Here is a 23,619-nt window from a genome sequence, read left to right as displayed (position 1 = left end):
CTGCAATCCCTGGGATATAACGGAAGGAGCCTCCCGTGACACTCCGATGTCATTATGGTGACTAGCGCGGGGTCCTAGTCGAACGTAAAGCGCATTCCGGTGGCGTGTTGGTACTTATTTTGCCGATCATCGACGGATTCAATGTCTGTGACGATCTTCCTAGGTTTCATGTCTCCTCGTGTCAACTCTCTGATCATGTGTGTGCTGGGTTTCCGGCATAGCCAGGAGTATTGGAAAGACTTCGATTTATGTCTCCTTTATAGTACTTATGTTTTTTATTGACATTCCTGATTATGGTTCGCACAATCTGCACGGAAATGCCTCTGTTATGCGCCGATGCGTCGAATTGTCTTCGTTTTCCGTTTTGCCTTCTGATTCTCCCTTTGTTCTTTTTACCCTCTTTGTTCTTTTGTGCAACCGAAGAGAGAAAAACATGGCTGTAACTTGGATATTTGAATATGGACTGCGGTATAGGAGGGTAGAAACCGAATGGCAAGAGGGCATCTAGAAGTGTTCTGATATGAATTAAGGATATAAGGATATACTGATAAATGCATTGACGATTCTCCGCAATATTGAAATTGAAGATGGCGGAGTCGAATCTAGAAACTAGAAGCGGGATGTGGTTGTCTAATTGCCCAATGCGGTTAGGTGTGGCCTCGCTTAAATTTCGTGTGTGGCTCGCGCAGCCCAACCTCTGCGGCTCCCGCCGTACCCTCACAACTGAATTTGCTCCCTAAGCAAAAGAAACAGATCGACTGGCTCTGAGGGATTTACGCTTCCATCCCTGAACGACTGTGCGTCACCCCGTCGATATTTTTTTGTGACGGCAATTCATCGATTCTCCGCGACTTTTCCCGGTTGATTTCAGCGTCCGAAAAAGACAACACTCAACACAACCCGCAAACATGTCGCGTTTCTTCTACGGTGGCGGTAGCGACAGCGAGTCCAGCTCGTCCGATGAGGAGGAGCTCTACAGTGATCGTGAGGAGGAGGAGCAGTCCGAGGAGGAATCCAGCGAGGAGGAAGAGGACTCTGAGGAGGAGTCCTCGTCCGAGGATGAGGGCGCCGGCAAGACCGGTGCCAGTCGTTTCATGAGAAATGTCTCGGACAGCGAAGAGAGCGAGGACGAGGAGAAGGTCACGGTCGTCAAGAGTGCCAAGGACAAGCGTTTGGAGGAACTTGAGGGTACCATCAAGTTGATCGAGAATGCCGAGAAGATCAACGACTGGGCGGTCATTTCGACAGGTGCGTTGGACCACACAGGACTCCGCCGGGGTCGTCGACACAGGGCGGCGAGGAGGAGGAGGAATCACGGTAGTTGGATGCTAATTTGGGATCAAACTATACAGAATTCGACAAGCTTAACCGCCAGGTCGTCAAGATTACTCAGTCTGGCCCCGTTCCCCGTGTCTACGTCAAGGCCGTTGCCGACCTCGAGGATTTCGTCAACGAGACCGTCGCCAAGCAGAAGTCGGCGAACAAGAAGATGAACGCCAGCAACTCCAAGGGTTTCAACGCCGTCAAGCAGCGTATCAAGAAGAACAACAAGGACTACGCCGCCCAGATCGAGAAGTACCGCAGCAACAAGGATGGTTATCTGGATGGAGCCGACGAGGAGGCCCGCCCCGTCGTCAGCGCTCCCCGTCTCACCAAGGTCGAGCGCGTCGAGGCTCCCCTTGCCGCTGCCCCCGCTGCCACTGCTGCTGCTGCCGATGATGGCTTTGCCACTGTCGGACGCGGTGGTAAGACCCTCCAGTACACCCCTGAGAGTATCCTCAAGCACCTCCGCGTCATCGTCGAGTCTCGCGGAAAGAAGAACACCGACCGTCTCGAGCAGATCCGCACCATGGAGAAGCTTCTGGAGGTTGCTCAGAGCCCTTACCAGCGCATCCGTATCTACCTGACCCTCATCTCCACCCGCTTCGACCTCACCTCCTCTTCTTCCGGTAACTACATGGCCGTGGACCAGTGGAAGTTCGCCGAGCAAGAGTTCGCTACTCTTCTGTCCGTCCTCGAGAACAACCGCGACTACGTCGTGACCGAAGGTGCCGAGGAGTGGGAGGATGACGAGAAGCAGCCCACGGTTACCGCCGGCGAGACCCTGCACATCCCCGGCAGCATCGTTTCTTACGTTGAGCGTTTGGATGACGAACTCACCCGCTCCCTCCAGAACATCGACCCCCACACCGCGGAATACATTGATCGCCTGGGTGACGAGAAGCAGCTGTACACCAACCTCGTCCGCACTCAGACCTACGTCGAAGGTCTCATTTCCGCCGAGAAGAGCGACCCCAGACAGGACAGCATCAACAGAGTCGTTATGCGGAGATTGGAGCACATCTACTTCAAGCCCTCCCAGGTCGTCACCATCCTGGAGGAGGCCACTTGGAAGGCTCTCCCCGCCGAGTTGGACACTAAGATCACTCCCCGTGCCAACGTCGGTGATGTGACCGAGCTCGTCCAGACCCTCTGCAACTACCTGTTCAAGAACAGCGACGGTATCATCCGCGCCCGTGCGATGCTCTGCCAGATCTACTTCCTCGCCCTTCACGACCAGTACTACCGCTCTCGCGACCTGATGCTCATGTCCCACTTGACGGAGAACATCGCCAACTTCGACGTCAGCACCCAGATCCTCTTCAACCGCACTCTCGTCCAGATCGGTCTCTGTGCCTTCCGTGCCGGTCTCATCTACGAGGCCCAGACCACTCTCTCCGAGGTCTGCGGCAGCGGCCGTCAGAAAGAGCTCCTGGCTCAGGGTATCATCCTCCAGCGCTACTCCACCGTCTCCCCCGAGCAGGAGCGTCTGGAGCGCCAGCGTCAACTCCCCTTCCACATGCACATCAACCTCGAACTCCTCGAGTGCATCTACCTCACGTCGAGCATGTTCTTGGAAGTCCCTCTCATGGCTCAGACCTCTTCCTCGCCCGAGATGAAGCGTCGTGTCATCTCCAAGACCTTCCGCCGCATGCTCGACTACAACGAGCGCCAGGTCTTCACCGGTCCTCCCGAGAACACCCGTGACGGTGTCATCATGAGCGCCAAGTTCCTTGCCGCTGGTGACTGGAAGAAGGCCGCCGAGATGCTCAACTCGATCAAGATCTGGGACTTGATGCCCCAGCCCGAGAAGGTCAAGGAGATGCTGTCGCAGCAGATCCAGGAGGAGGGTCTCCGCACCTACCTCTTCACCTACGCTCCCTTCTACGACAGCCTGTCGCTCGCCACCTTGGCCACCATGTTCGAGCTCCCCGAGAAGAAGATCCAGGCCATCATCAGCCGGATGATCTCCCACGAGGAGCTGGCGGCCGCCCTGGACCAGGTCAACGACGCCATCGTCTTCCGCAAGGGCGTCGAGCTGTCGCGCCTCCAGTCCCAGATCGTGACCCTGGCCGACAAGTCGATGAACCTCCTGGAGGCCAACGAGAAGACTCTCGAGCAGCGTACCCAAGGCATGGCCAACGCCTTCCAGCGCGATCAGGGCGCCGGCGCCCGTGGTGGCCGCGGTCCTCGAGGTGCTGGGCAGGCCCGTGGCGGTCCCCGGTTGCCCGGTGGTCAACAAGGCCGCCGCCCCGGTGGTCAGCAGTTCAGCGGTGGTGCATTGGGTGGAGCAATCAAGGCATAAAAGAAATGTTTTGTTAATGGCAAATTGATTGTTTTATTTCTCTCATGGTTATAATGCTCAAGCTTCTTCTCTTTCTCGATTTTCTGGAATCCCTTTGACTTCTCCTTTCCCTGAACCCCCTCCTTCCTCCCTCCCTCCGCAAGCTTAACGTACGATATATGCCATGTGCTTTCATCCCTCCGTCTCTCATCATGGAGCCAAATTCCTTTTTTCTCTCTTGCTGGAATGACTGTCGTCGTCCCATCTTCGACGCCTCTTTTTCCTCCTCTACCTTTTGGATCTCCATATCGTACCTTTTTCTTTTTGCTTCGACTTTGCAGAGATGAATATGACGTTTAGAATGAATGGGGGTGGTACACAAAAATTCCAGGAGATGGAACCTTTCCAATGTGATGTATGAGATTCAGAGGGCGAAATAGGAATTGCTGAAGATACTCATAAGATCTTCTGGTGTATCTGTATCTGCTATATATTGTAGGTTCCTATAACTCAACTTGATGTCATACAGCTTAGGCTGTCATGTCCGAAGGCCCTTGGTCGGTAAGGATATGTAGGTACATGGAGGGTCCTAATCCCAGGTATCGTTGCGATAGCAGGATGAGTATGTGACCTTGCTACTAGGCTTATTGACCACGCGTGAGAACTTGATGTCCTTGCCGGCGTGTTCTTGGTGGGTCGTGACGCCGGGATGGTTTCGCTGCGGTTTTCTATGAAGTATCCCGTACCCTGGCGGCGACAACTGTGTGTGTCTACGATCAAGGGCTGTCCTACCAGACGGCCAGTTTAGGGTGGTGGCGGTGCTCAACCACTATCGTCTAGCAGATTCTGCGGCGACCAATACTCGTTCTCTTCGCCTTGGGCATCCAGCCAAACCAGACCGTCGGCGAGCAGATCATCGACCACCGTCTGCGCTCGCGCCTTCTCCCACTTCAAGTTGACCCGCAACATGGAGATGCTCACGTAACCCAGGACCTGGATCACCTCCAGAACGGTGGCCTGGTCCGTGTTGAGTTCCTTGGGGACCGACCGGATATATTGTTTGCTCCCGACACGAATGATGGCCAGGCCCGAGCCCAGCGGCTCCAGAGACTGGACGGCGCGGAGGACATCATCACTACACAAAAACAATTCTCGTTAATTTTGAGTGTCTCGACGGAGCCAACCATACCATAGCGGCCCAGCAGGAGGGAACATTTCTTACTCGGTAACCTCCAACCCACTCCCGATCGCCCTGCCCTTGCCGACTCGCCGGCGGCACTCCTCCACCCCGATCAGACCCCCGTTCTCGCTCCGCGTCTCGCGGCAGAGCTCCACCACCCGCACCGCCACCTCGAAGTAGAAGTCGTTCATGTCGCCGCCCATGATCTGCGTCCAGAAGCTGGCGTTCTCGCCGGAGGAGCCTTTGCGGGAGGAGTTCTTGTTGCCGCCCTTGATGTTGCTCCCGGCCAGCGGGTCGACCCCGATCGCGTTGCACATCCGGGCGAACTCGGCCCGGAAGGTCGGGTTCGATTTGATCTTCGAGCCGTGTTCGACAGCGAAGGTGTGGAGTAGGGACTGGAAGACGGAGAGTTGCGTCTGCAGGGAGGCCAGGTGCGCGGAGCGGAGGTTCGCCCCGTGCGTCGCGTAGGATTGGCTGGTTTGCGTGCGGTTGGCGAAGGCGCCTAGGCCGACGCCGCGGCGGGTGGCCATTCTGCGTGGTGGTGTAGATGCTGGAGGTTGGAGGTGGGATTGGGAGAGTGAATGAACGTGGGGAAGGGCATGGTGTCATATGCCCCGAGGCCAAGACTACTGACTCCAAAGCCTGAGGCAGCAGCGGGACCGGGCGTCTTATCAACTCAGATCACCTGATGGTGAGAAGCCCCGGAATGCAGATAAGGGCTACGCTTTACCCAGGACGGTAGGGCTATTTGGCTCATGCAGCTAGCCCGCCCGGGACTAGCGCCTTCAGGCCCACCCACAACCCATTTTTCTTGAAGCGCGGCCGGGATTTCTTCCTCTTTCTTTTCTTGATCTTCTTCCCAGTACGACAGCACTCGCCCAACTCGCCCAACTCGCGAACTCATCGGACCGTCACAATGGCCTCCACTGCTACGTGAGACACACCCTGTTCATTGATTTTCTCCCAGGCGCCATTTCGCTATGAGGCTTGTGAGGATTTCAGTTACAGTCGTCCATATTTCTCTCGCTGGAGATATCACTGCGAAATTTTAGCCTGGAACACGGTTTTTTTTTTCGCTGGGCAACCACCAGCTCGATTTTTCCCGCGCCGGATCCTTCCTCCCTCTCGTGCTGCCCTTACTCTGCCTCGCTCCTTGTGGACTCAGAAATGATAACATTGGGAGGGATGGGAGCATGGTGCGATATGATGGGAGAGGTCCGTGGGGTATTGGGGTTGAAAGCAATTCTTGATCTTGCCTTCTCCTCGAAAAATATTGTTGTGAGCTATTGTCATTCTCAGGGTTCCCTGTTGGACAGGGAATGAGAGAGACGTAATGCTACAACGAATCTTCCTGAGCGTTATGCTTAGGGTCTTGTCGGATGAGGAAAGCTGGTTTTTCTATTTGACCTGGTTCGTGGCGGGTGCGAAAGGTATCGCTGAGACATGCATACTGAGTAGCATCTCACCACCTACTCACAGGCAAATGAATACCACCCTTCACCGATCGAAGCTATGTCGTCGAGTGCTTTCATCCATTGCCTTCAGTACGAGAATGTGGCGTTGTAGCTGCAGTTCTTACACTCGGCGAAAGTCTACTTGCTTCACCGCAGAAGACGATTCTGACTCTTCCGCAGCACTGTCCCCACCCAGGACCAGGTCCTCGTCCCCGAGACCCTCCTCAAGAAGCGCAAGAGCCAGGAGCAGGCTCGCGCTGTTGCCCGCGAGGAGGCCCAGAAGAAGAAGGAGGTTAGTGTCTCTGCTTGTCCTTGTTTGTGTTTGTATTTGTCTTCTTTTTTCTTTCGTGCATCTACGGTGATGACAACCTACCTACCACGCGATTAGACTACGGTCGATGCTATCGCTTCTGTTAACCATCTTTCGGGGCTGATAATGATGCTTCCCATCTTTTGCATTGCATGAGTCTTCGGGTGAACTCGCTCGCTAACCGGATTCACTGCAGGCCAACAAGGAGAAGCGTGCCGTTATCTTCAAGCGCGCCGAGTCCTACGTCAAGGAGTACCGCGATGCTGAGCGCGAGAAGATCCGCCTTGGCCGCGTTGCCCGCCAGGAGGGTAACTTCTACGTTCCTGAGGAGCCCAAGCTTGTCTTCGTTATCCGTATCAAGGGGTATGTTCTTTCTTCTGTTCTTTTGTTTTGATGTGTGATGTTAACGTTGTCTGCAGTATCAACAAGATCTCTCCTCAGCCCCGTAAGATCTTGCAGCTCCTCCGTCTGCTCCAGATCAACAACGGTACCTTCGTCCGCCTCACCAAGGCCACCCAGGAGATGTTGACCATCATCAACCCCTACATTGCCTACGGTTACCCCAACCTCAAGTCCGTCCGTGAGCTCGTCTACAAGCGCGGTTACGGAAAGGTCAACAAGGAGCGTGTCGCCCTTACCGACAACCAGATCATCGAGGAGCACCTCGGCAAGTACGGCATCGTCTGTATGGAGGATCTGATCCACGAGATCTACACCGTCGGCCCCAACTTCAAGCAGGCCAACAACTTCCTCTGGCCCTTCAAGCTCTCCAACCCCACCGGTGGCTTCCACACCCGCAAGTTCAAGCACTTCATCGAGGGTGGTGACTACGGTAACCGTGAGGAGAACATCAACGCTCTCATCCGCCAGATGAACTAAGATGTTTTCATCCACTTGCTGGTCGTACTGGGTTGTTTCGGTCCGGGATTTTTAAATATGTCTTCGTAGCAGTTTAGAAATCCAAAAAGTTCAGACAACTCTAATTCCATCTTCCCTGGCTTTGTAATCTCTCTCCTGCGTATTCGTGTGTAGCTTTTTGCTGTGTAGACCGCGCGCATAGTCCTCGACTTCGTGCTTTTGGACCGGTCTTGCAGCAATTGATATCCGTACTTGGTCGGGTATTCTCACCATACCAGCCTGCTGGCTGCCGGCTTCCGCAAGAACTCACGGTCACAAAGTCTCACTTTTGTTTTTTTGTAGTCTTTCGTTTCGTGGATCTGCTCAAGACATATCCCTGGATTAGAATGATCTCACTAGGCATTCGCTTTGGGGTTAGAGAGTCATCTAGCTGTAATGCTCGACATGTTATCTCAAGTCTGCACTGGCGACCATTACATGACCAAGCCGGGCAGTGGTAACTATCGCATGCTTTACGGTCACAGCCCTTCACCACACCTGACTTTTGACCTGCCCCATCCCATCTATAGTCCCAGTCAGAAGGCAGTCTAGGATCTGATCGTGTCCCGCGATTGTGTATCTCTGGTTTTCCCAGTGAAAGCCTCGATGTCTTCTCTGTGAGCCCAGGAGAACGGCCATCCGGCCACCATGGGTTGGTTCGTGTTTCTCGTCCAGTTTCGGCTTGAACTGGACATAGCAGCGTTTCTACTCTTTTCTAGAGAAATACAAAAATCTTTTGTTAATCGCGAGGGTCGACTTCTGTCATTTTTGATGCTCACCGTGGTTGGCAACTAACTATATATATGGGGAGGTGTATCATGGACGGCTACATTTTTTTTCTCTCGAAACATTTGTTCACCTTCAGATTTCAATATAAGATGCAGCTTAACATCGGGTCAACCATGTAGTAATAGGCACATCCTCTCTCTGTTCATGAATCTTGTTTATCCCCCGGACCACCCCGACACTGCATAAGCCACGTGCTAGAATATTGAGGACAATTTGAAATGCATGAAGAGATCACATGGTCCGATCTGAGTCAGCAAGACCTCCCATCCAAGAATGCAAGACCCAGTCTACCCGATGAGGAATAGCCTCATCGAGGAGCGATGGAGCCGGGAAAATGGCCGGTGGATGGATGTGGGAAGGAGGAAAGTCGATCACCTCTCAGCTCTCATGATATGGGTGCACTTTCAACGTCGAGAAAAACACAATAAATCCAACGTATACCCATGAACCAACACATCCAAAAGCAAGTCGCAACCAAGTTTAGTACACACTCCGACATGCCCGATTATCTCATTGACGGGGTGTCCGGCATGTGAAGGAAGCATCATCTGCCACCCCCAGATCAACCTCCGAGCTCCACCATCCAAGATACCGAGGTTCCCTTCCCAGCTCTTGCCGAACACTGCGACCGTCTCCAGTTCCAACACTCCCCAGATTTCTTCTTCCCTTTCCTCCCTCTTAAGCTTCTTCGCATCCCCATCTTCCAACAACTTCTACATTTATTCCTCCCCTCCCCCGTCTCGACCCCGCAAATCTAACACCTTTCTTTCTCCCACAACCCACACCCGCAACCCACAAACACCGTTCTCCCTCATTCCTTCATTCCTTTCTCCTCCCCCTCCCCCTCTTCTTCCTTCCTCACACACTACACACTACACACTACACACACACACACACACAATGTCCGCGGAGCTGCGCTTCGATAACCAGACCGTCGTCGTTACCGGAGCCGGCGGCGGCCTGGGCAAGGCGTATGCTTTGTTCTTCGCTTCGAGAGGTGCCAACGTCGTTGTCAACGACCTGGGCGGTTCGCACTCCGGCGAGGGCAAGTCTTCTAAGGTAGCGTAGCACAAACCGTCCCACGTGCAACACCTCACTACCTCTTCCTGTGTACGTCTGCTAACATGACAATTAATTGCTACCCAGGCTGCCGATGTGGTCGTTGACGAGATCCGAGCTGCTGGCGGCAAGGCTGTAGCGAACTACGACAGCGTCGAGAACGGCGAGGCCATCATCGAGACCGCCATCAAGAACTTCGGCCGAGTCGATGTGCTCCTCAACAACGCCGGCATCCTCCGCGATATCAGTTTCAAGAACATGAAGGATCAGGATTGGGATCTCATCTACAAGGTTCACACGTATGGTGCTTACAAGGTGGGTTTTTTTTTGGATTTGCTGTCACGGAGAAATAGAATGTTGGGTTGGGGTGCAAGATATTGATGCTAAACTTTGTGGGTTTGACTTGAATAGTGCGCAAAAGCTGCGTGGCCTCATTTCCGTAAGCAGAAGTACGGCCGCATCATTAACACTGCTTCTTCGGCTGGGTTGTTCGGTAGCTTTGGTCAGGCGAATTACTCGGGTAGGTTTTTCTGGGATGGGAGAAATAGCAGATCGAGGAGTTGAGCTAATTGGTGTTGTTAGCTGCCAAACTTGGTCAGGTCGGCTTCACGGAGACGTTGGCCAAGGAGGGTTTCAAGTACAACATCCTTGCTAATGTGATTGCTCCTATTGGTATGTTGCACTGATCGTTGGCTGTTTGTTGGAAGAAATCCCACTGATGGTAAAATAGCTGCTAGCCGGATGACGGCCACCGTTATGCCCCCTGATGTCCTTGAGAACCTTAAGCCCGACTGGGTCGTCCCCCTGGTGGCTGCTCTGGTTCACTCCTCCAACACGACTGAGACGGGTGGCATCTACGAAGTCGGTGGTGGCCACGCGGCTAAGCTCCGCTGGGAGCGTGCCAAGGGTGCGCTTCTGAAGACTGACGCTACTTTGACCCCTGGAGCCATCGCAAGGAAGTGGAACGATGTCAACGACTTCTCCCAGCCCAGCTATCCCACCGGCCCGGCTGATTTCATGGCTCTGTTGGAGGATGGCCTGAAGCTGCCCGGTGCTGAGGCAGGACAGGAGCCTGACTTCAAGGGCAAGGTTGCGCTTGTGACCGGTGGTGGCAACGGGTATGTATCTTTGAACACAAGCTTTGTTCAGTAGCTGACATGTTTCAGTCTGGGTCGCGCATACTGCTTGCTATTCGCCAAGTACGGCGCTGCTGTCGTTGTCAACGATCTCGTCGACCCCGAGCCCGTCGTTCAAGAGATCAAGAAGATGGGCGGAAAGGCGGTTGGAAACAAGGCTTCCTGCGAGGACGGCGAGAACGTCGTCAAGTCGGCCATCGACGCCTTCGGCCGCATCGATATCCTGGTCAACAACGCCGGTATCCTTCGCGACAAGGCTTTCACCAACATGACCGATGACCTGTGGAACCCCGTCCTCAATGTCCATCTGCGTGGTACCTACAAGGTGACCAAGGCTGCTTGGCCCTACATGTTGAAGCAGAAGTATGGCCGCATCGTCAATACCGCCAGCACCAGCGGTATCTACGGAAACTTTGGACAGGCCAACTACGCCGCAGCGGTAAGATGACTCCCTTAGCACCTCGGAAGAAGCATTGCTGACGCACAGTAGAAACTCGGCATCCTCGGTTTCTCCCGCACTCTGGCTCTGGAGGGCGCCAAGTACAACATCAAGGTCAACACCATTGCTCCTAACGCCGGTACCAACATGACCCGCACTATCATGCCCGAGGAGATGGTCCAGGCATTCAAGCCCGACTATGTTGCTCCCCTGGTGGTTCTTCTCTCCTCTGACATTATGCCCGAGCCCAGCACCAAGGGTCTGTACGAATGCGGCAGTGGCTGGTTCACTCGCACTCGCTGGCAGCGCGCCGGTGGCCACGGCTTCCCCGTGGATGTCAAGCTTACCCCCGAAGAAGTGCGCAACCACTGGAAGCAGATTACCAACTTTGAGGACGGTCGCGCGGACCACCCTGAAGATGGCCAGGCCGGTGCTGAGAAGATCATGGCCAACATGTCCAACCGCAGCGGCAAGGAGGCGGAAAGCGGCGGCAACAAGGTCCTGCAGGCGATCGAGAAGGCCAAGCAGGCCACGACGGATGGCACCCCCTTCGACTTCGTGGATCGCGACATCATCCTCTACAACCTGAGTGTGGGCGCCAAGCGCACCGACCTGCCTCTGGTGTACGAGAACAACGAACACTTCCAGGCGCTCCCCACCTACGGTGTGATCCCTTGGTTCAACACCGCCAATCCCTGGAACATGGACGATATTGTGGCCAACTTCTCGCCCATGATGCTGCTGCACGGCGAGCAGTACATGGAAGTCCGCAAATTCCCCATCCCGACCGAGGCCAAGACCTTGACTTACCCTAAGCTCATTGACGTGGTGGACAAGGGCAACGCCGCCCTGGTTGTCTCGGGTTACACCACCAAGGATGCTAAGACCGGCGAGGACCTCTTCTACAACGAGTCGACTGTGTTCATTCGTGGCAGTGGCGGATTCGGCGGGTCTCCCAAGCCCACTGCTCCTCGCCCCAAGGCTGCGACCGCTGCCTACAAGCCTCCTCAGCGCAAGCCCGATGCCATTGTCGAGGAGAAGACGTCCGAGGACCAGGCCGCTCTGTACCGTCTAAACGGTGACCGCAACCCCCTTCACATTGACCCTGAGTTCAGCAAGGTGGGTGGCTTCAAGACCCCGATCCTGCACGGGCTGTGCTCGCTTGGTGTCTCTGGCAAGCACGTGTTCAGCACGTTTGGTCCTTTCAAGAACCTCAAGGTTCGTTTCTCGGGAGTGGTGCTGCCGGGTCAGACCCTGAAGACGGAGATGTGGAAGGAGGGCAATACCGTTCTCTTCCAGACGACGGTGGTGGAGACCGGTAAGCCGGCCATTACGGGGGCTGGTGCCGAGCTGTTGGAGGGTGCCAAGGCCAAATTGTAAAGGTATCTATGAGTAAAACAAGCTTTCTCAAGACTGTGTATATAAACGTTAATGAATGATTTGCACTTAATGGTGTACTGCAAGGTAGTCTTATCTAGAGTAGCCTGTTGCATTTGGGACAATCCCCACCACTGGGTATTCACCACTGGGTATTGGGTGTAAGCAACCATCTAAGACACTTTCAAACAGCACAGCGTAGCACAGGGTGTCCGGCGTTGTGGTGGGGAAGGCGGAAGGGCCGCCTTTGATATCCGATGATTCTGCCCATTTGGTCATTTCACTGTCAGCTCACCATCTCCTCTCGCCCACTCCCAATCATCCCATAATCCACACCACCATAATCACATCCCGGGCTGCTGCCTAGTGCTCTCCATTTCAGCCTCTTCCCACTATCATGTAGCATTCAGGCTTTCCCATCGTTCGATGCGAAAATGGTGTCGTTCTCCGTTCCCAGCTTCAGATCCACCCCGACTTCCTCGCCGCTGCGTCCAAACGACAGCAGCACCAACAGCAACACCAACAATGCCTCCTCCGCTATGATCAGCGAACGCGCCCTGCGCAACAACCCTTTCGGAATCACCTCCCGGACCCGCACGAGCGCCGCCTTGAAACCCGCCGCCGAGGATTGGAGACGCGAACAAGAAGAGCTCAACCAGGCCTTGCAATCCCTGGCCCGCATCTTCCCGGACATCCGCGTCGAAGTCTTCCGCGAACTCCTGGTCCGATTCGACGGAACCAGCCGTCTGCATGTCTGCGTCGAACAGCTCCTAAGACATAAAGAAGAATGGGTGGCGGGCCGATGGAACGTGCCGGGTGGGACAACGGGCAGCACCGCTGATGGGGGCGCAGCAGCAGCAGTAGATACTGCGTCGACTGCGACGGCGACTGCCAGCGGAGGTGATCCCCTCGTCATCCCTCCCCACGAGCTCTTCCGATCCCCTCGATACAAGGCCGCTGTGAAGGCTGCCCTAGCCAAGGAGTTCAGCGCGTTGAGCAAGAGTACGGTAGAGGCGGTGCTGGCGGAAGTAAACTTCTGCTACCTGCGCGCCCGTCCGACCCTCCAGGACCTCTCGCGCAAGACCTGGCGGGCGACGCTCAACAGCTTCCTGCCGTTGTTCAAACGCAGCCGCGAGAAGAATGAGCATCCTCTGGTGGTGTGGCAGCGGCCGGCCGCGGCGGATGGGGAGGCGGTCCCGAGGCTGAAGGAGACGGGCTGCGAGGAGCTGGACCGGGAGTTACACGAGGCACTGCTGGCTCCTTTGCTCCGAACCCGGAGGGAAGAGCAGGAACGCAAGGATCTGGCGCTGGCAGAGACGCTGAACGAGGACGAGGCCAAGGCGGCGGAGGCGCTGTACGAATGCGAGTGCTGCTTCGCGGATGTGACCTTCGAGCAGATCGCGACGTGCTCGGACAGCATGCATGTCATCTGCTACGGCTGCATCCGCCGCACCATCCACGAGGCGCTGTTCGGGCAAGGGTGGAACAAGTCGGTCGACGTCGGCCGCGTGACCCTGAAATGCATTGCGCCTTTTGGTGGTGGTGGTGGTGGTAGGCAAGATCAAGACGGCTGCTGCCAGGGGTCGCTGAGCGCGGCGGTCGTGAAGCGGGCGATCCAGCTGGACCGCTCCGGCGCGGAGACGTACGCCAAATTCGAGGCGCGGGTGGCCTCCGACGCCCTGCGCAAGTCGCAGCTCAAGCTCATCCACTGTCCCTCGTGCGCCTACGCCGAGGTCGACCCGATCCACCACCCGTCGTCCGCGCTGGTTTGGCGCTTCCGCGGCGAGGGCCTCATCTCCAGTTTCATTATCGCCGTGTTCATCCTCGACCTGATCCCCCTCCTGCTCATTCCGGTCACAGTCATGTACCTGCTCAACCCGGCCGCGATCCGCGCGACCTTCCGCACCGCCCTGCTCAACACCACCCTCCGCACCCGGCCCAAACGCTTCACCTGCGCCAACCCTGCCTGCCAGCGCGTCAGCTGCATCGCCTGCCAGAAACCCTGGCGCGACCCGCACGTCTGCCACGAACCGCTGCTGTTGGACCTGCGCGCCACCGTCGAGGCCGCCCGCACCGCGGCGGTCAAGCGCACCTGCCCGCGCTGCGGGCTGTCGTTCGTCAAATCCACCGGCTGCAACAAACTCACCTGTGTCTGCGGCTACTCGATGTGTTATCTGTGTCGCAAAGCGCTGACTTCGACGTGGACTGGTGGGCTGGGTGGTGGACGTGAGCGCAACCGCCGTCGAGCACCAGCGGCTCGTCGCCGCCACAACGCAGAGAACATCCCCTTGCACCAACGGAACTTTCCAGCTCAACCCCACAACCCTGACCCTGACTCCGAAGCCGAAGACGAAGTCGTCGTCGATGACGACGAAGAAGAGGAAGAAGAGCTAGAAGGCTACAAACACTTCTGCCAGCACTTCCGCATCAACCCAGGCGCCCGCTGCACCGAATGCACCAAGTGCGAGCTCTACCAGGACGAAGACGAGGAGGCCGTCGCCCGCCGCGCCGGCGAGAAGGCCGAGCGCGAATGGCACGCTCGCCACCGCGGCACGGCGACCGCTGCCGCCGCGGGCGCGTTGCATGTGAATCGGGATTTCTCGGTGCGGTCGTCAAAGGAGGGTTTAGGCAGAGGGCCGAAATGGTCGTGGACGTATCTGGTGGAGGAGGTTTGGAGCGAGGGCCGGTGGAAGGTCGAGGCCCAGGCGTTTGTGGATTGGGTGGTGGATTGCGTGGTTGTTGTGGAGGAGGGTTAGTTTGGTTTCGGGGTTATGATGTGATGATTGATGACTGCACTGCGTTTTTGTTTCCGTGGTGGTTTTGGGGTGGGGGGCTTGATGTTGGATATTTGTGCCCTCGAGGGATTAAGAGATAGAGCTAGGAAGCGGTGCGGTTGTTTTTGAGCTTTGAGCCTTATGCTTTGTAATGAGATATTACACTGTGCTATCTTAGTAGGCAACAGGGACCTGTGCTTGTTGTCCCTTCGCACCTCAATACTTGCCGTAGAGAACGGGAGAAGTTGGCTGGTCTAAGATATCTCTCTGCTTTTCTCGTCTGAGCGTGTCCTACCTACCCCGTTCCATGCCCAGATGATCTGAAGCAATGAACTTACTACCTAGTAGGTATTGTAGACTAACAGCTCGAGCATCATCCGCCACTGGCCCGTTCCCAACCACGTCGTTTTCTTTCCTGTATCACAATCTTGACTGCCCTAGCAATGGACGCGTTTGGTATTGCTGCTGCTGCTGCTGCTCGAGAGTATACCATAGGTCCGCAGCTATGTATCCAGTATTGTCCTACAGATTCCCTCGAAGATAGGCTCATGCTATAGGAACCGAAACTAGAAACAAAGAATGGCTGGTAGGTAAGGTAAGCAGGTAGCATAGTTTGCGGACATAGATCCTTGGGAACCACATATCCGTATATCCTGATCGATAGCGCCGTCTGCAGCCAAGACTGTACTGTACTACGTAGAGCTAGCCTCTTATTCCTCCCTAACACCTGAAGCCTAAGACCTAATTCCCAAAGCATAAAAGCCTCCACCGCACCACCGCCTCGCTTTCACATCCCCGTTAACTCCCCACCCTTCCTCCTTACAGGCTCAGCCTCCCCCTCCTCTTGAGGTGGAGAAGCCTCCACCCCCCGCTCAAGCGCCACCTGCGGAATCAGAACCCACACCACCACGACCGCGACGGCCGCCATCCCCGCGCCGATCCGGAAGATGATCCGGAAGGCCTGCTGGTATATTGGGAGGATGGCCGCACGGAGCTGGGCGGCGTCGGTGGCCGGGAGGTTGGCGAGGTAGGTTGTAGGGTTGCGGAGGAAGGTCGTCCTGTCCGTTGGGGTCAGGGGGAGGGAGGTGGTTGCTTGGGTGAGGAGGTTGGTTTCTTTTTTTTTTTTTAGTGTTATCAGGATGGAGGAATGGGGAAGGGCAAGGCAAGCGTACAGTATCGTCCCGGCGATCGCGAGGCCTAGGGTTCCTCCTAGGTTCCGCGTGAAGCTGTTTTCCAAATCCATGGTGTCAGAGTTGGTCTTGTATGGGGTAAGGTAATCGCGGGGGTTGTGGATGCGGTGGCTGGGGACGTATTTACTTCCTGAAGGATGTTGTTACGGCCATATCGCGTCGCGCGACACCCGCTTGGATTGCTATTAGGGCGCTATGGGTCTGGGTTAGCGTTGCGCTTAAAACACATATCCAAGCTGATAAGAAGAGAAAGAAAGGAAGGTGGCTCACGGCTGCAGTGTATTCCCTAGGCCCACACCCGTCAACAGCGCATATCCGATCTGCTTGCCCAACCCCGAGGACGCATCGAGGGTCGAGAACAGCCCTAGTCCAACAGCCCAGGCGACCCAGCCGAAGAGGATGGGCTCCCGGTACCGACCGAGCCAGTGCACCACCAGGCCGGAGAGCGTGCTGCTGACCGCTACTTTTCTTATTAGCGATATCTGTTTGGATAGGGTTGGGGAGAAGAAAGCACAGGAGAGGGCGTACAAGCCATGATGGTGATCGGCAGCAGCATCGCCGCCGCCCGGAGGGCCGAGTACCCCATCGCCAGCTGGTAGAACACCGGGATGTAGTACAGCTGCACCAGGATATTCCACCCGTGCAGGAACATGGTGATGCACGCGCCGTTGACAATCCCCGACCGGAAGATGTGCATCGGCACCAGCGGGTACGCCGTGCCTTTCACCTGCCAGACCACGAACGCGGTACACACCACCCCGCCGCCGGCGATGGTCCCGATGACCGGCGCCGAGCGCCAGGGCCGCTCCCCGCCGCCCCAGGTCAGACCCAGCAGTAACAGCGACGTACCGCCCAATGCGAGTAGCGCGCCGAAGAAGTCGATGGCGTGGAGTTTGCGCTTCCAGTCCCCCGTGACTTTGCGCAGCGGGAGGAAGAAGACCACGCAGCACACGGTCAGGGCCGTGAGGGGCAGGTTGAGCCGGAAGATCCACCGCCACGAGGCGTGCGTCGCCAGCAGACCCCCGATGACGGGGCCCAGGCCGTTGGACAGCGCGACGACAGCCCCCAAGATGCCTTGGTACTTTCCCCGGGTGCGGAGAGGCACGACGTCGCTGACAATGAGCTGCACGACCGTCACGAGCCCGCCGCCGCCGATGCCGGTGAAGGCCCGGAAGATGATCAGTTGGGTCGCTGTCTGCGCGAGGGAGGCGGCGAGCGAGCCGAGGAAGAAGATGGCGAGCCCGGCGTAGAGGACGTGCTTGCGGGACCAGACGTCGGAGAGGCGGCCATAGAGGAGCTGGAAGCATGTTGATGTGCTGGGTTGGGCTTGGTTAGGTGGTGGTCATTGGCGGCACTCTGGGGTACGCACACAAAGTAGCCACCTGAGATCCAGGAGGTTCTGTCGCTGGCGTCAAGGGCTTCGCCTATGATCGAGAGACTGGCCGCTAATGTGGTCTGGTCCATGACTGCTATCAGGTCGACTGTTGAACATGCGAGGAAGATCTGAAGGTGTCAGTTGATCAGTTCTGCAAATGGGCGGTGCTTCATACTGTGACGATGGTCTTCCGGGGGACATAATTCGTTTGCTCGTTGAAGGTGATTGTAGCTGATGCATCGGCTTCCACATCTTCAGACGCTATGACTGCACTTTCTGTGTTGGGGCTGCCCCCCTTGGAGTCTGAGTACAATGCTGCGTTGCTCATTTTGTGGAAGGTAGAAAGCCAAAAGCATAACCAAACTGCTTAATGCGAGCAGAGATGGTTTACAAGAGTTGATCATTCATGAATTATCAATAGGGAAGAGCATCTCGAGCATTGATTCGGCCAAGCCCTATAATGAGGTCGAGTTACATTGACATGCGAGCCACGTCTGCAAGCAAGGGCCAGCCGTCCGGTTAGGGCTAGCAGGGATCGTCCAGAAACCTTCTCAAATGCCCTCGCCAAGGTCCTCATTTGCGATCTGCAGATGCAATCTGCATACTGTGCCGTGCTGGCCTTCATGTCCGTCCGAGAGTACGCGTTTGAGACACTCGTTACAGCTGCTCGATAGGCTCCATCCGGGTAAGACTCTCATGCACTGCCCGAGTCTACGAATATCGCAGATATCGATATGTCCATCACTAGCCGGATTCAGCCAGTAGTTGTGGTCTGATCACACTATAGTGTGCGCAATCGACTAGAACGACCCAAAGCAGACATCAAACGTATACAGGAAGCCGTCCAGTGGGTCATGATCCTGCCACACGCCGAAAGCGACGGTCTGTCTAGATCGGGGAGCTCAAAGCAAGGAGGGGCACCGATATGCACAGAACGAGCATAAAGCATGCATCTGTCCCTCTGAGAAACAAACCGAATCACACTGCTTTCGTGCCATCATCCTGCAACATGGCCACTACCAACGAGCACAACGTCTACTTCGGGCCGGATGCCCTCAAGAAGTACTTCGACCCTGACTGCCAACCTCCGTTGCCGCTCGTAGAGCTGCCACGGCATCTGAACCCATTCCATCATGATGGGGTGCGCATCTATGCGAAGATGATGACGATGCACCCTGCAAACAATGTCAAAGCGTTACCAGGTACATGCGCCATTACAGCGATGCATATTGTTAGTCACTGACTTCTGTAGCTATGAACATGCTTGAATCAGGCGTGATACCTGGACAGACACAAACGATAGTGGAGTATAGTTCCGGCTCGACAGTCATTTCTATGTCGATGATTGCACGTGTGATGCATGGCATCGACGACACCCGAGCGTATCTCAGCAACAAGACCAGCGACGCCAAACTCAAGCTGATGCAATTCTTCGGGCTTAACATCACCTTGTTTGGTGGCCCGTCACAGCCGGATCCTTACGATGAACGGGGCGGCATTCAAACCGCACGTGCAAGAGCCATGCAGTCCGATAACACCCTCAACCCCAATCAGTATGAAAACCACGACAATTGGGGCGCCCACGTCCGCTGGACCGGACCGCAGATCTTCAAGCAACTCCCCGAGATCAACGTCCTGTGTGCTGGTATGGGCACCTCCGGAACCATGACGGGACTGGGAACTTTTTTCAAGCAGGCAAAGCCGTCGGTGTTGCGGCTGGGGGTGTGCACTGCACCGGGAGACCGAGTCCCCGGGCCGCGATCGTTCGCTCTGATGAAGCCTGTGGAGTTTCCCTGGAAAGCCGCAGTCGACATGATCGAGGAGGTCACGTCAGCAGACTCATTTTCTCTGTCGCTGGATCTGTGCCGCGAAGGGATTGTTTGTGGCCCATCATCCGGGTTCAATCTGCAGGGCCTGTTGCAGATGCTCGAGAAGCGCAAACGCGGGGGGACCTTGACGCAGCTGGCGGGACCGGATGGTTCTGTTCACTGCGTCTTTTTATGCTGTGACTTGCCGTATCAGTACATTGGGGAGTATTTTGAGAAGCTGGGACCCCAGAGGTTCCATCCCATCCAGAACGAGGTGAGCAAGCGAATCAGAGAATAAGGTTATATGCTAACCCGTGTCCACAGAAACTCACGCGGGTGGATCTTCATCGGTACGACGAGAGCTGGGAACGAAGTCCTGTCGTGTTGTTCACGCACTTCTACGAAGCCCCCAAGTCGTTTACTCAGGGCCTCCTGAGCAACATCACCCTCCGACCGGCGTGCTGTATCCTGGACTTGAGAACAGCCGTCGATTTCGATTCATGGCACCTCCCCGGCTCGGTCAATATTCCCTTACATAGTCTCAGCCTCCATACAGCGAAGCCGTTCGCCAATCCGGATGTGCTAGAGGCGCTCTGGCTGGAGATGGAGACGTTGTTCAGTGATGACAGCAAGCTCGCGCAGCTGGTTTCCCACCATGTGCTGGTGATCTGTTACAATGGCGACACGGCACGTATTGCCACTAGTGTGCTGCGTGCCAAGGGAGTCCAGGCGGATAGTCTCCGAGGAGGATATCAGGCGCTGAAAGATCACGGACTTTGGGAACAGGAGCATGTGGATGGCAGCGTGGTTGATGGATATCCGAGTGTGTCTGTGTCTGTAAACAACTTGTCGCTTGCCAAAGCGTAGTAGGGTTGAATGAAGCTAGTCCTGAACGGGAAGGCATACTTGAGCACTTGGCACTAGGCCGGATAGGGAAGAGCAACATCCTCCCTTCTTCTCTCCTCCTCATTAGTCTCTTCATGTCCATCATCGTTTCACTGACGATCATATCATACAAATCATACAATGAGCTACACGCTATAACCTCTGGCTTTGACCTCAACGTCCAGCCATCCAATGCCAATCGCGGGTAATCTGCTCAGATGCAGTCCCGCTGAACGGACTATGCCGCTAAACTATCCGCGCAAATCTGCTCACCAGACGCGCATCAGACAATTCAAAGCTGGAAGATTTCGATACATACAGACTTATTATAACTGGCCTTACGTGATACGCTCTGCTCCGTAATGTCCCCGCCATCGAAAACAGAACCGGCCGCCCTGCGACAGCCCGACGGAGAATTGTCCGGATCGCTGCATGCGTCCGCATTCCACGCTAACCGGCGAAATGTGCTCAATTCTGAGCGCTGTCCGGCCAATCAGCAATCCATTATGGGATCCAAAGAGAAGTTCATGTCTGGAGTTGGAATGCAATGTTATTGCCGTCTTCAAAGGTTTCCGACGGGTAGCTGGCCTGCCATGATTTTCGCTCGGGTGGTTTCTCTCTGCTCTTCAGCTCTCTCTATGGACAGTGATGAAGCACGGGTTTCCGTTGAAAAGACCCCCTTTCCATATTGAACGGGATAATCTGCCTCTACGGTCTTGACACGCTGTTTACTACCTGAATCTATTCAAAATGGGTTTACCATGGCTGGACCAGCCGGTGATGTTGCACTCTTCCAGAGCAGATAGCTGCAAGTTGACCGCAGAGCAATGCGCCTACCGCAATGGACATTGGAGATACTGGTATGTCTTCGCGCTTTTCAGTATTCCGTATACTCATGAGTTCTCGACAGGTATCAAGCCGACCACGTCTACGCGCTGAACACGATATACTTTCTTTGCGCCACGGTTGGGGTGTTCATGATTCTTCGGATGATGGCCAAGTATAGTCCCCTGTTTTTGCGAAGGACGGCTGTCTGGAAGAGGGCAACGACAACAGGTCGATACCTTGCCTATAAAAGTCTTCCGTTACCAGTCATCAGTTTTCCTGCCACCGGTGTCTTTATCTTGATTGCTGTCGGGGCTTTCTTTTTCCTCGGTTGGTAGTGAGTCGAGCGCGCTGGAACGAACTCTTCTGATACGCTATAGCAATGACCCTCGGTCCACAACCGTACTACTGGCCAAATACAGAGACGGTCTCTTATGGGGGAAGTCCTCCAATCGCAACCCGAGCAGGATGGATGGCACTGGGCCTGCTGCCTTTTGTCTTGTTAGTATGTCATGTCCATGGGTCGAGCTTTATTGACCGACAACAGGGCCCTGGGAGCCAAAGCCAATCTTATATCAGCGTTGACTGGGGTGACTCATGAAAAACTTCAGGTTTGTTTCACCCACTATCATCAATGTGCTACAGCTGATTTATTAGGTATTCCACCACTGGACTAGTTACGCCATGTTCGTCCTTGCTTTGGTACATACGTTTCCGTTTATTGTCGTCCATATTCAAAAAGGGGACATGGTGAAGCAGTGGAAGACGGAGATCACATACTGGACGGGGGTGGCTGCTCTGATACCACAGGCATATTTGACATTTATGTCTCTGCCAGCCATTCGGTGAGCTATGAAGCCTCCGCTGATTGAATATAAATTGACTCTGTAGGAACCGATTCTACGAATTCTTCAAAGCCACGCATCTTCTGGCCGCATTCCTGTTTATCCTCTTCTTTTTCTTCCACTGTGACTTTCGTCTCTCATCATGGTGTGTTCCCTACGGCTTGTGCGTATGCAGCCTAATGTTCTAATGTTCAAAAGGGACTATTTCATCGCATCTGTCGCGATTTATCTCCTAAGTCTTCTTATATCTTTCGCCAAAACCCACCTCATCCATGGCCGTCACCGCGCGACATTCGACCTTCTCCCATGCGGCTTCCTCCGCATCACTGTCCCAACTGTTACCGTTGTGTGGCGACCCGCGCAACACGTCTTCATCCGTTTTCTTAGCCCTCGCCTGGGTCTACACAGTCTTACCGCACATCCTTTCACCATAAGCTCTACGTATCCGACGAAATTCGACTCGGCGATCAAGCCCACCTCCATGTCTAGGACATCGCTGGACTCGAACCCGTCCTCATGCTCGAAGCAGGTACCGAGTAGGAGCATCTGCCCAAGCCTGACATTCTACATCCAGCCCCGCAGCGGCATTACAGCCCGCCTTGCACAGCTTGCTGGCCGCCACCCGGGATTTTCCATCCCCGTCCTCCTAGAAGGGCCATACAGCGGAACACCCAGAGATCTCAACATCGCGCGATTCGGCCATATTGTCTTAGTGACTGGAGGGTCGGGGGGTGGTTTCTCTTTCGGGATTCTGGAAGAGGTCCTGCAGGGGGTGAACTCTTCCAGAGATTCGTCCACCGATGCAATTACCGATGCAGCGGGAGACAACTTTTCTAGTGCCCTCCCTAGGATCAGCATCATCTTCGCAACTCGGTCTCCAGCAGTAGCAGACTGGTACACCAGTGAGCTCAATCGGATCCTGCTGGAACAGTGTCCCAGCTCCCGCAGGATAGACGTGCACATCGACATCCATATCACTTCTCATTCCACTCCCCCTTTTAACCCATCACCCCCTCAGGCTTCACGGGATGAAGAAGAGAGATACGTCAAAACCCCTGAAGTGACGAACAAGATCAGCACCACCCCTACCGAGAAGATCAAAGAAGAGATCCAACCATCGAACCCAGCCCCCACCCTCCCCATCACATACCATCAAGCGCGTCGACCAGACCTGTCCCAGCTCCTCACCACCACAGTTCCTGTCACCAGGAGAGGAGGTGCAGAGCAGAAGATCGGCATCTTCACGTGTGGGCCTGGGTCCATGATCAAGGACGTTCGTAATGCGGCGGCCGACGCGCAGTTGCGTGTTGGTAGTGGTAAGATGGCTGGCGTGGAAGAGGTCTATTTGCATACGGAGATGTTTTCGTGAGTTTCCACCCGCTTCTTTGTGACAGATGTTGTTGCTGACTGAGATGTCGCCTTGAAGATGGTGATAGATGATGGTACATATGGTGGTGCCGAGTACATATTGCAAATACGTTGTGTAGACCAGTATGTTGTCTAGGGATAGAAGATAAGCATGAATAGCGATAGAGTATAGTACATACATCTCTGCATATGACTACTGAACTGGGTTTGTACAGAAATGAATGACTATTCCTACTTTAGCATAGCATAGCGCTCGCCTCATCACATGCGCTGCCTAAACCAACCCCCGACTTTTCATTATCCT

The 23,619-nt window shown here is 55.1% G+C and overlaps 8 protein-coding genes across 8 annotated transcripts; 6 read left to right on the top strand and 2 right to left on the bottom strand.

Moving 5' to 3' along the window:
• Positions 1-908: 908 nt before the first annotated feature.
• On the top strand, positions 909-3,625 carry nip1 (translation initiation factor eIF3 core subunit c; the record flags this gene model as incomplete). Its single annotated transcript, XM_020202922.1, has 2 exons — positions 909-1,248; positions 1,353-3,625. 2 exons carry the CDS (start codon positions 909-911, stop codon positions 3,623-3,625), a joined length of 2,613 nt encoding a protein of 870 aa, XP_020052249.1.
• An 801-nt stretch (positions 3,626-4,426) lies between these two features.
• ASPACDRAFT_35348 (ESCRT-II subunit protein SNF8) lies at positions 4,427-5,314 on the bottom strand (the record flags this gene model as incomplete). The annotated part of the gene is made up of 2 exons (XM_020200113.1): positions 4,427-4,739; positions 4,827-5,314. The coding sequence occupies 2 exons, from the start codon at positions 5,312-5,314 to the stop codon at positions 4,427-4,429; spliced, it is 801 nt and encodes a 266-aa protein (XP_020052248.1).
• A 386-nt stretch (positions 5,315-5,700) lies between these two features.
• Positions 5,701-7,427, top strand: ASPACDRAFT_47260 (60S ribosomal protein uL30; the record flags this gene model as incomplete). Its single annotated transcript, XM_020201925.1, has 4 exons — positions 5,701-5,717; positions 6,419-6,530; positions 6,745-6,911; positions 6,968-7,427. 4 exons carry the CDS (start codon positions 5,701-5,703, stop codon positions 7,425-7,427), a joined length of 756 nt encoding a protein of 251 aa, XP_020052247.1.
• Positions 7,428-9,070: 1,643 nt separating this feature from the next.
• On the top strand, positions 9,071-12,312 carry mfp (putative peroxisomal multifunctional beta-oxidation protein (MFP)). The gene is made up of 7 exons (XM_020205924.1): positions 9,071-9,293; positions 9,381-9,608; positions 9,705-9,813; positions 9,876-9,965; positions 10,024-10,411; positions 10,460-10,868; positions 10,920-12,312. The coding sequence occupies exons 1-7, from the start codon at positions 9,135-9,137 to the stop codon at positions 12,246-12,248; spliced, it is 2,712 nt and encodes a 903-aa protein (XP_020052246.1). The 5' UTR covers positions 9,071-9,134; the 3' UTR covers positions 12,249-12,312.
• A 202-nt stretch (positions 12,313-12,514) lies between these two features.
• Positions 12,515-15,274, top strand: ASPACDRAFT_126182 (E3 ubiquitin-protein ligase). Its single transcript, XM_020196890.1, has one exon. It carries the CDS (start codon positions 12,680-12,682, stop codon positions 14,999-15,001), a length of 2,322 nt encoding a protein of 773 aa, XP_020052245.1. The 5' UTR covers positions 12,515-12,679; the 3' UTR covers positions 15,002-15,274.
• Positions 15,275-15,939: 665 nt separating this feature from the next.
• Positions 15,940-17,912, bottom strand: ASPACDRAFT_1875453 (putative MFS drug transporter; the record flags this gene model as incomplete). Its single annotated transcript, XM_020198054.1, has 7 exons — positions 15,940-16,131; positions 16,192-16,245; positions 16,337-16,402; positions 16,480-16,669; positions 16,738-17,525; positions 17,579-17,712; positions 17,760-17,912. Coding segments are annotated over 7 exons (1,575 nt in total), but the record flags the coding sequence as incomplete, so codon positions are not given.
• A 681-nt stretch (positions 17,913-18,593) lies between these two features.
• Positions 18,594-20,259, top strand: ASPACDRAFT_35268 (putative cysteine synthase B; the record flags this gene model as incomplete). Its single annotated transcript, XM_020200106.1, has 3 exons — positions 18,594-18,786; positions 18,837-19,666; positions 19,717-20,259. The coding sequence occupies 3 exons, from the start codon at positions 18,594-18,596 to the stop codon at positions 20,257-20,259; spliced, it is 1,566 nt and encodes a 521-aa protein (XP_020052243.1).
• A 610-nt stretch (positions 20,260-20,869) lies between these two features.
• ASPACDRAFT_1875446 (ferric reductase family protein) lies at positions 20,870-23,521 on the top strand. The gene is made up of 8 exons (XM_020198053.1): positions 20,870-21,137; positions 21,188-21,432; positions 21,483-21,603; positions 21,650-21,713; positions 21,760-21,947; positions 21,994-22,092; positions 22,146-23,312; positions 23,374-23,521. The coding sequence occupies exons 1-8, from the start codon at positions 21,028-21,030 to the stop codon at positions 23,378-23,380; spliced, it is 2,001 nt and encodes a 666-aa protein (XP_020052242.1). The 5' UTR covers positions 20,870-21,027; the 3' UTR covers positions 23,381-23,521.
• The last annotated feature ends 98 nt before the right edge of the window (positions 23,522-23,619 follow it).

The sequence above is a fragment of the Aspergillus aculeatus genome, assembly GCF_001890905.1.
Source record: "Aspergillus aculeatus ATCC 16872 unplaced genomic scaffold ASPACscaffold_18, whole genome shotgun sequence".
NCBI classification, from domain to species: Eukaryota; Fungi; Ascomycota; class Eurotiomycetes; order Eurotiales; family Aspergillaceae; genus Aspergillus; species Aspergillus aculeatus.
Note: the sequence above shows the minus strand (reverse complement) of the source record. Positions and strands in the feature narration are given on the sequence as shown.

What these genes read in the sequence shown, in the direction of transcription:
- mfp (XM_020205924.1), top strand. Translation starts at nt 9,135, where the DNA reads ATGTCCGCGGAGCTGCGCTTCGATAACCAGACCGTCGTCGTTACCGGA. An exon ending in ACACGTATGGTGCTTACAAG is followed by an intron (nt 9,609 to 9,704) that starts GTGGGTTTTTTT and finishes TGACTTGAATAG; the next exon opens with TGCGCAAAAGCTGCGTGGCC. An exon ending in GTGACCGGTGGTGGCAACGG is followed by an intron (nt 10,412 to 10,459) that starts GTATGTATCTTT and finishes GACATGTTTCAG; the next exon opens with TCTGGGTCGCGCATACTGCT.
- ASPACDRAFT_126182 (XM_020196890.1), top strand. Translation starts at nt 12,680, where the DNA reads ATGGTGTCGTTCTCCGTTCCCAGCTTCAGATCCACCCCGACTTCCTCG.
- ASPACDRAFT_1875446 (XM_020198053.1), top strand. Translation starts at nt 21,028, where the DNA reads ATGGGTTTACCATGGCTGGACCAGCCGGTGATGTTGCACTCTTCCAGA. An exon ending in GGCCTGCTGCCTTTTGTCTT is followed by an intron (nt 21,604 to 21,649) that starts GTTAGTATGTCA and finishes GACCGACAACAG; the next exon opens with GGCCCTGGGAGCCAAAGCCA. An exon ending in ATGTCTCTGCCAGCCATTCG is followed by an intron (nt 21,948 to 21,993) that starts GTGAGCTATGAA and finishes TTGACTCTGTAG; the next exon opens with GAACCGATTCTACGAATTCT.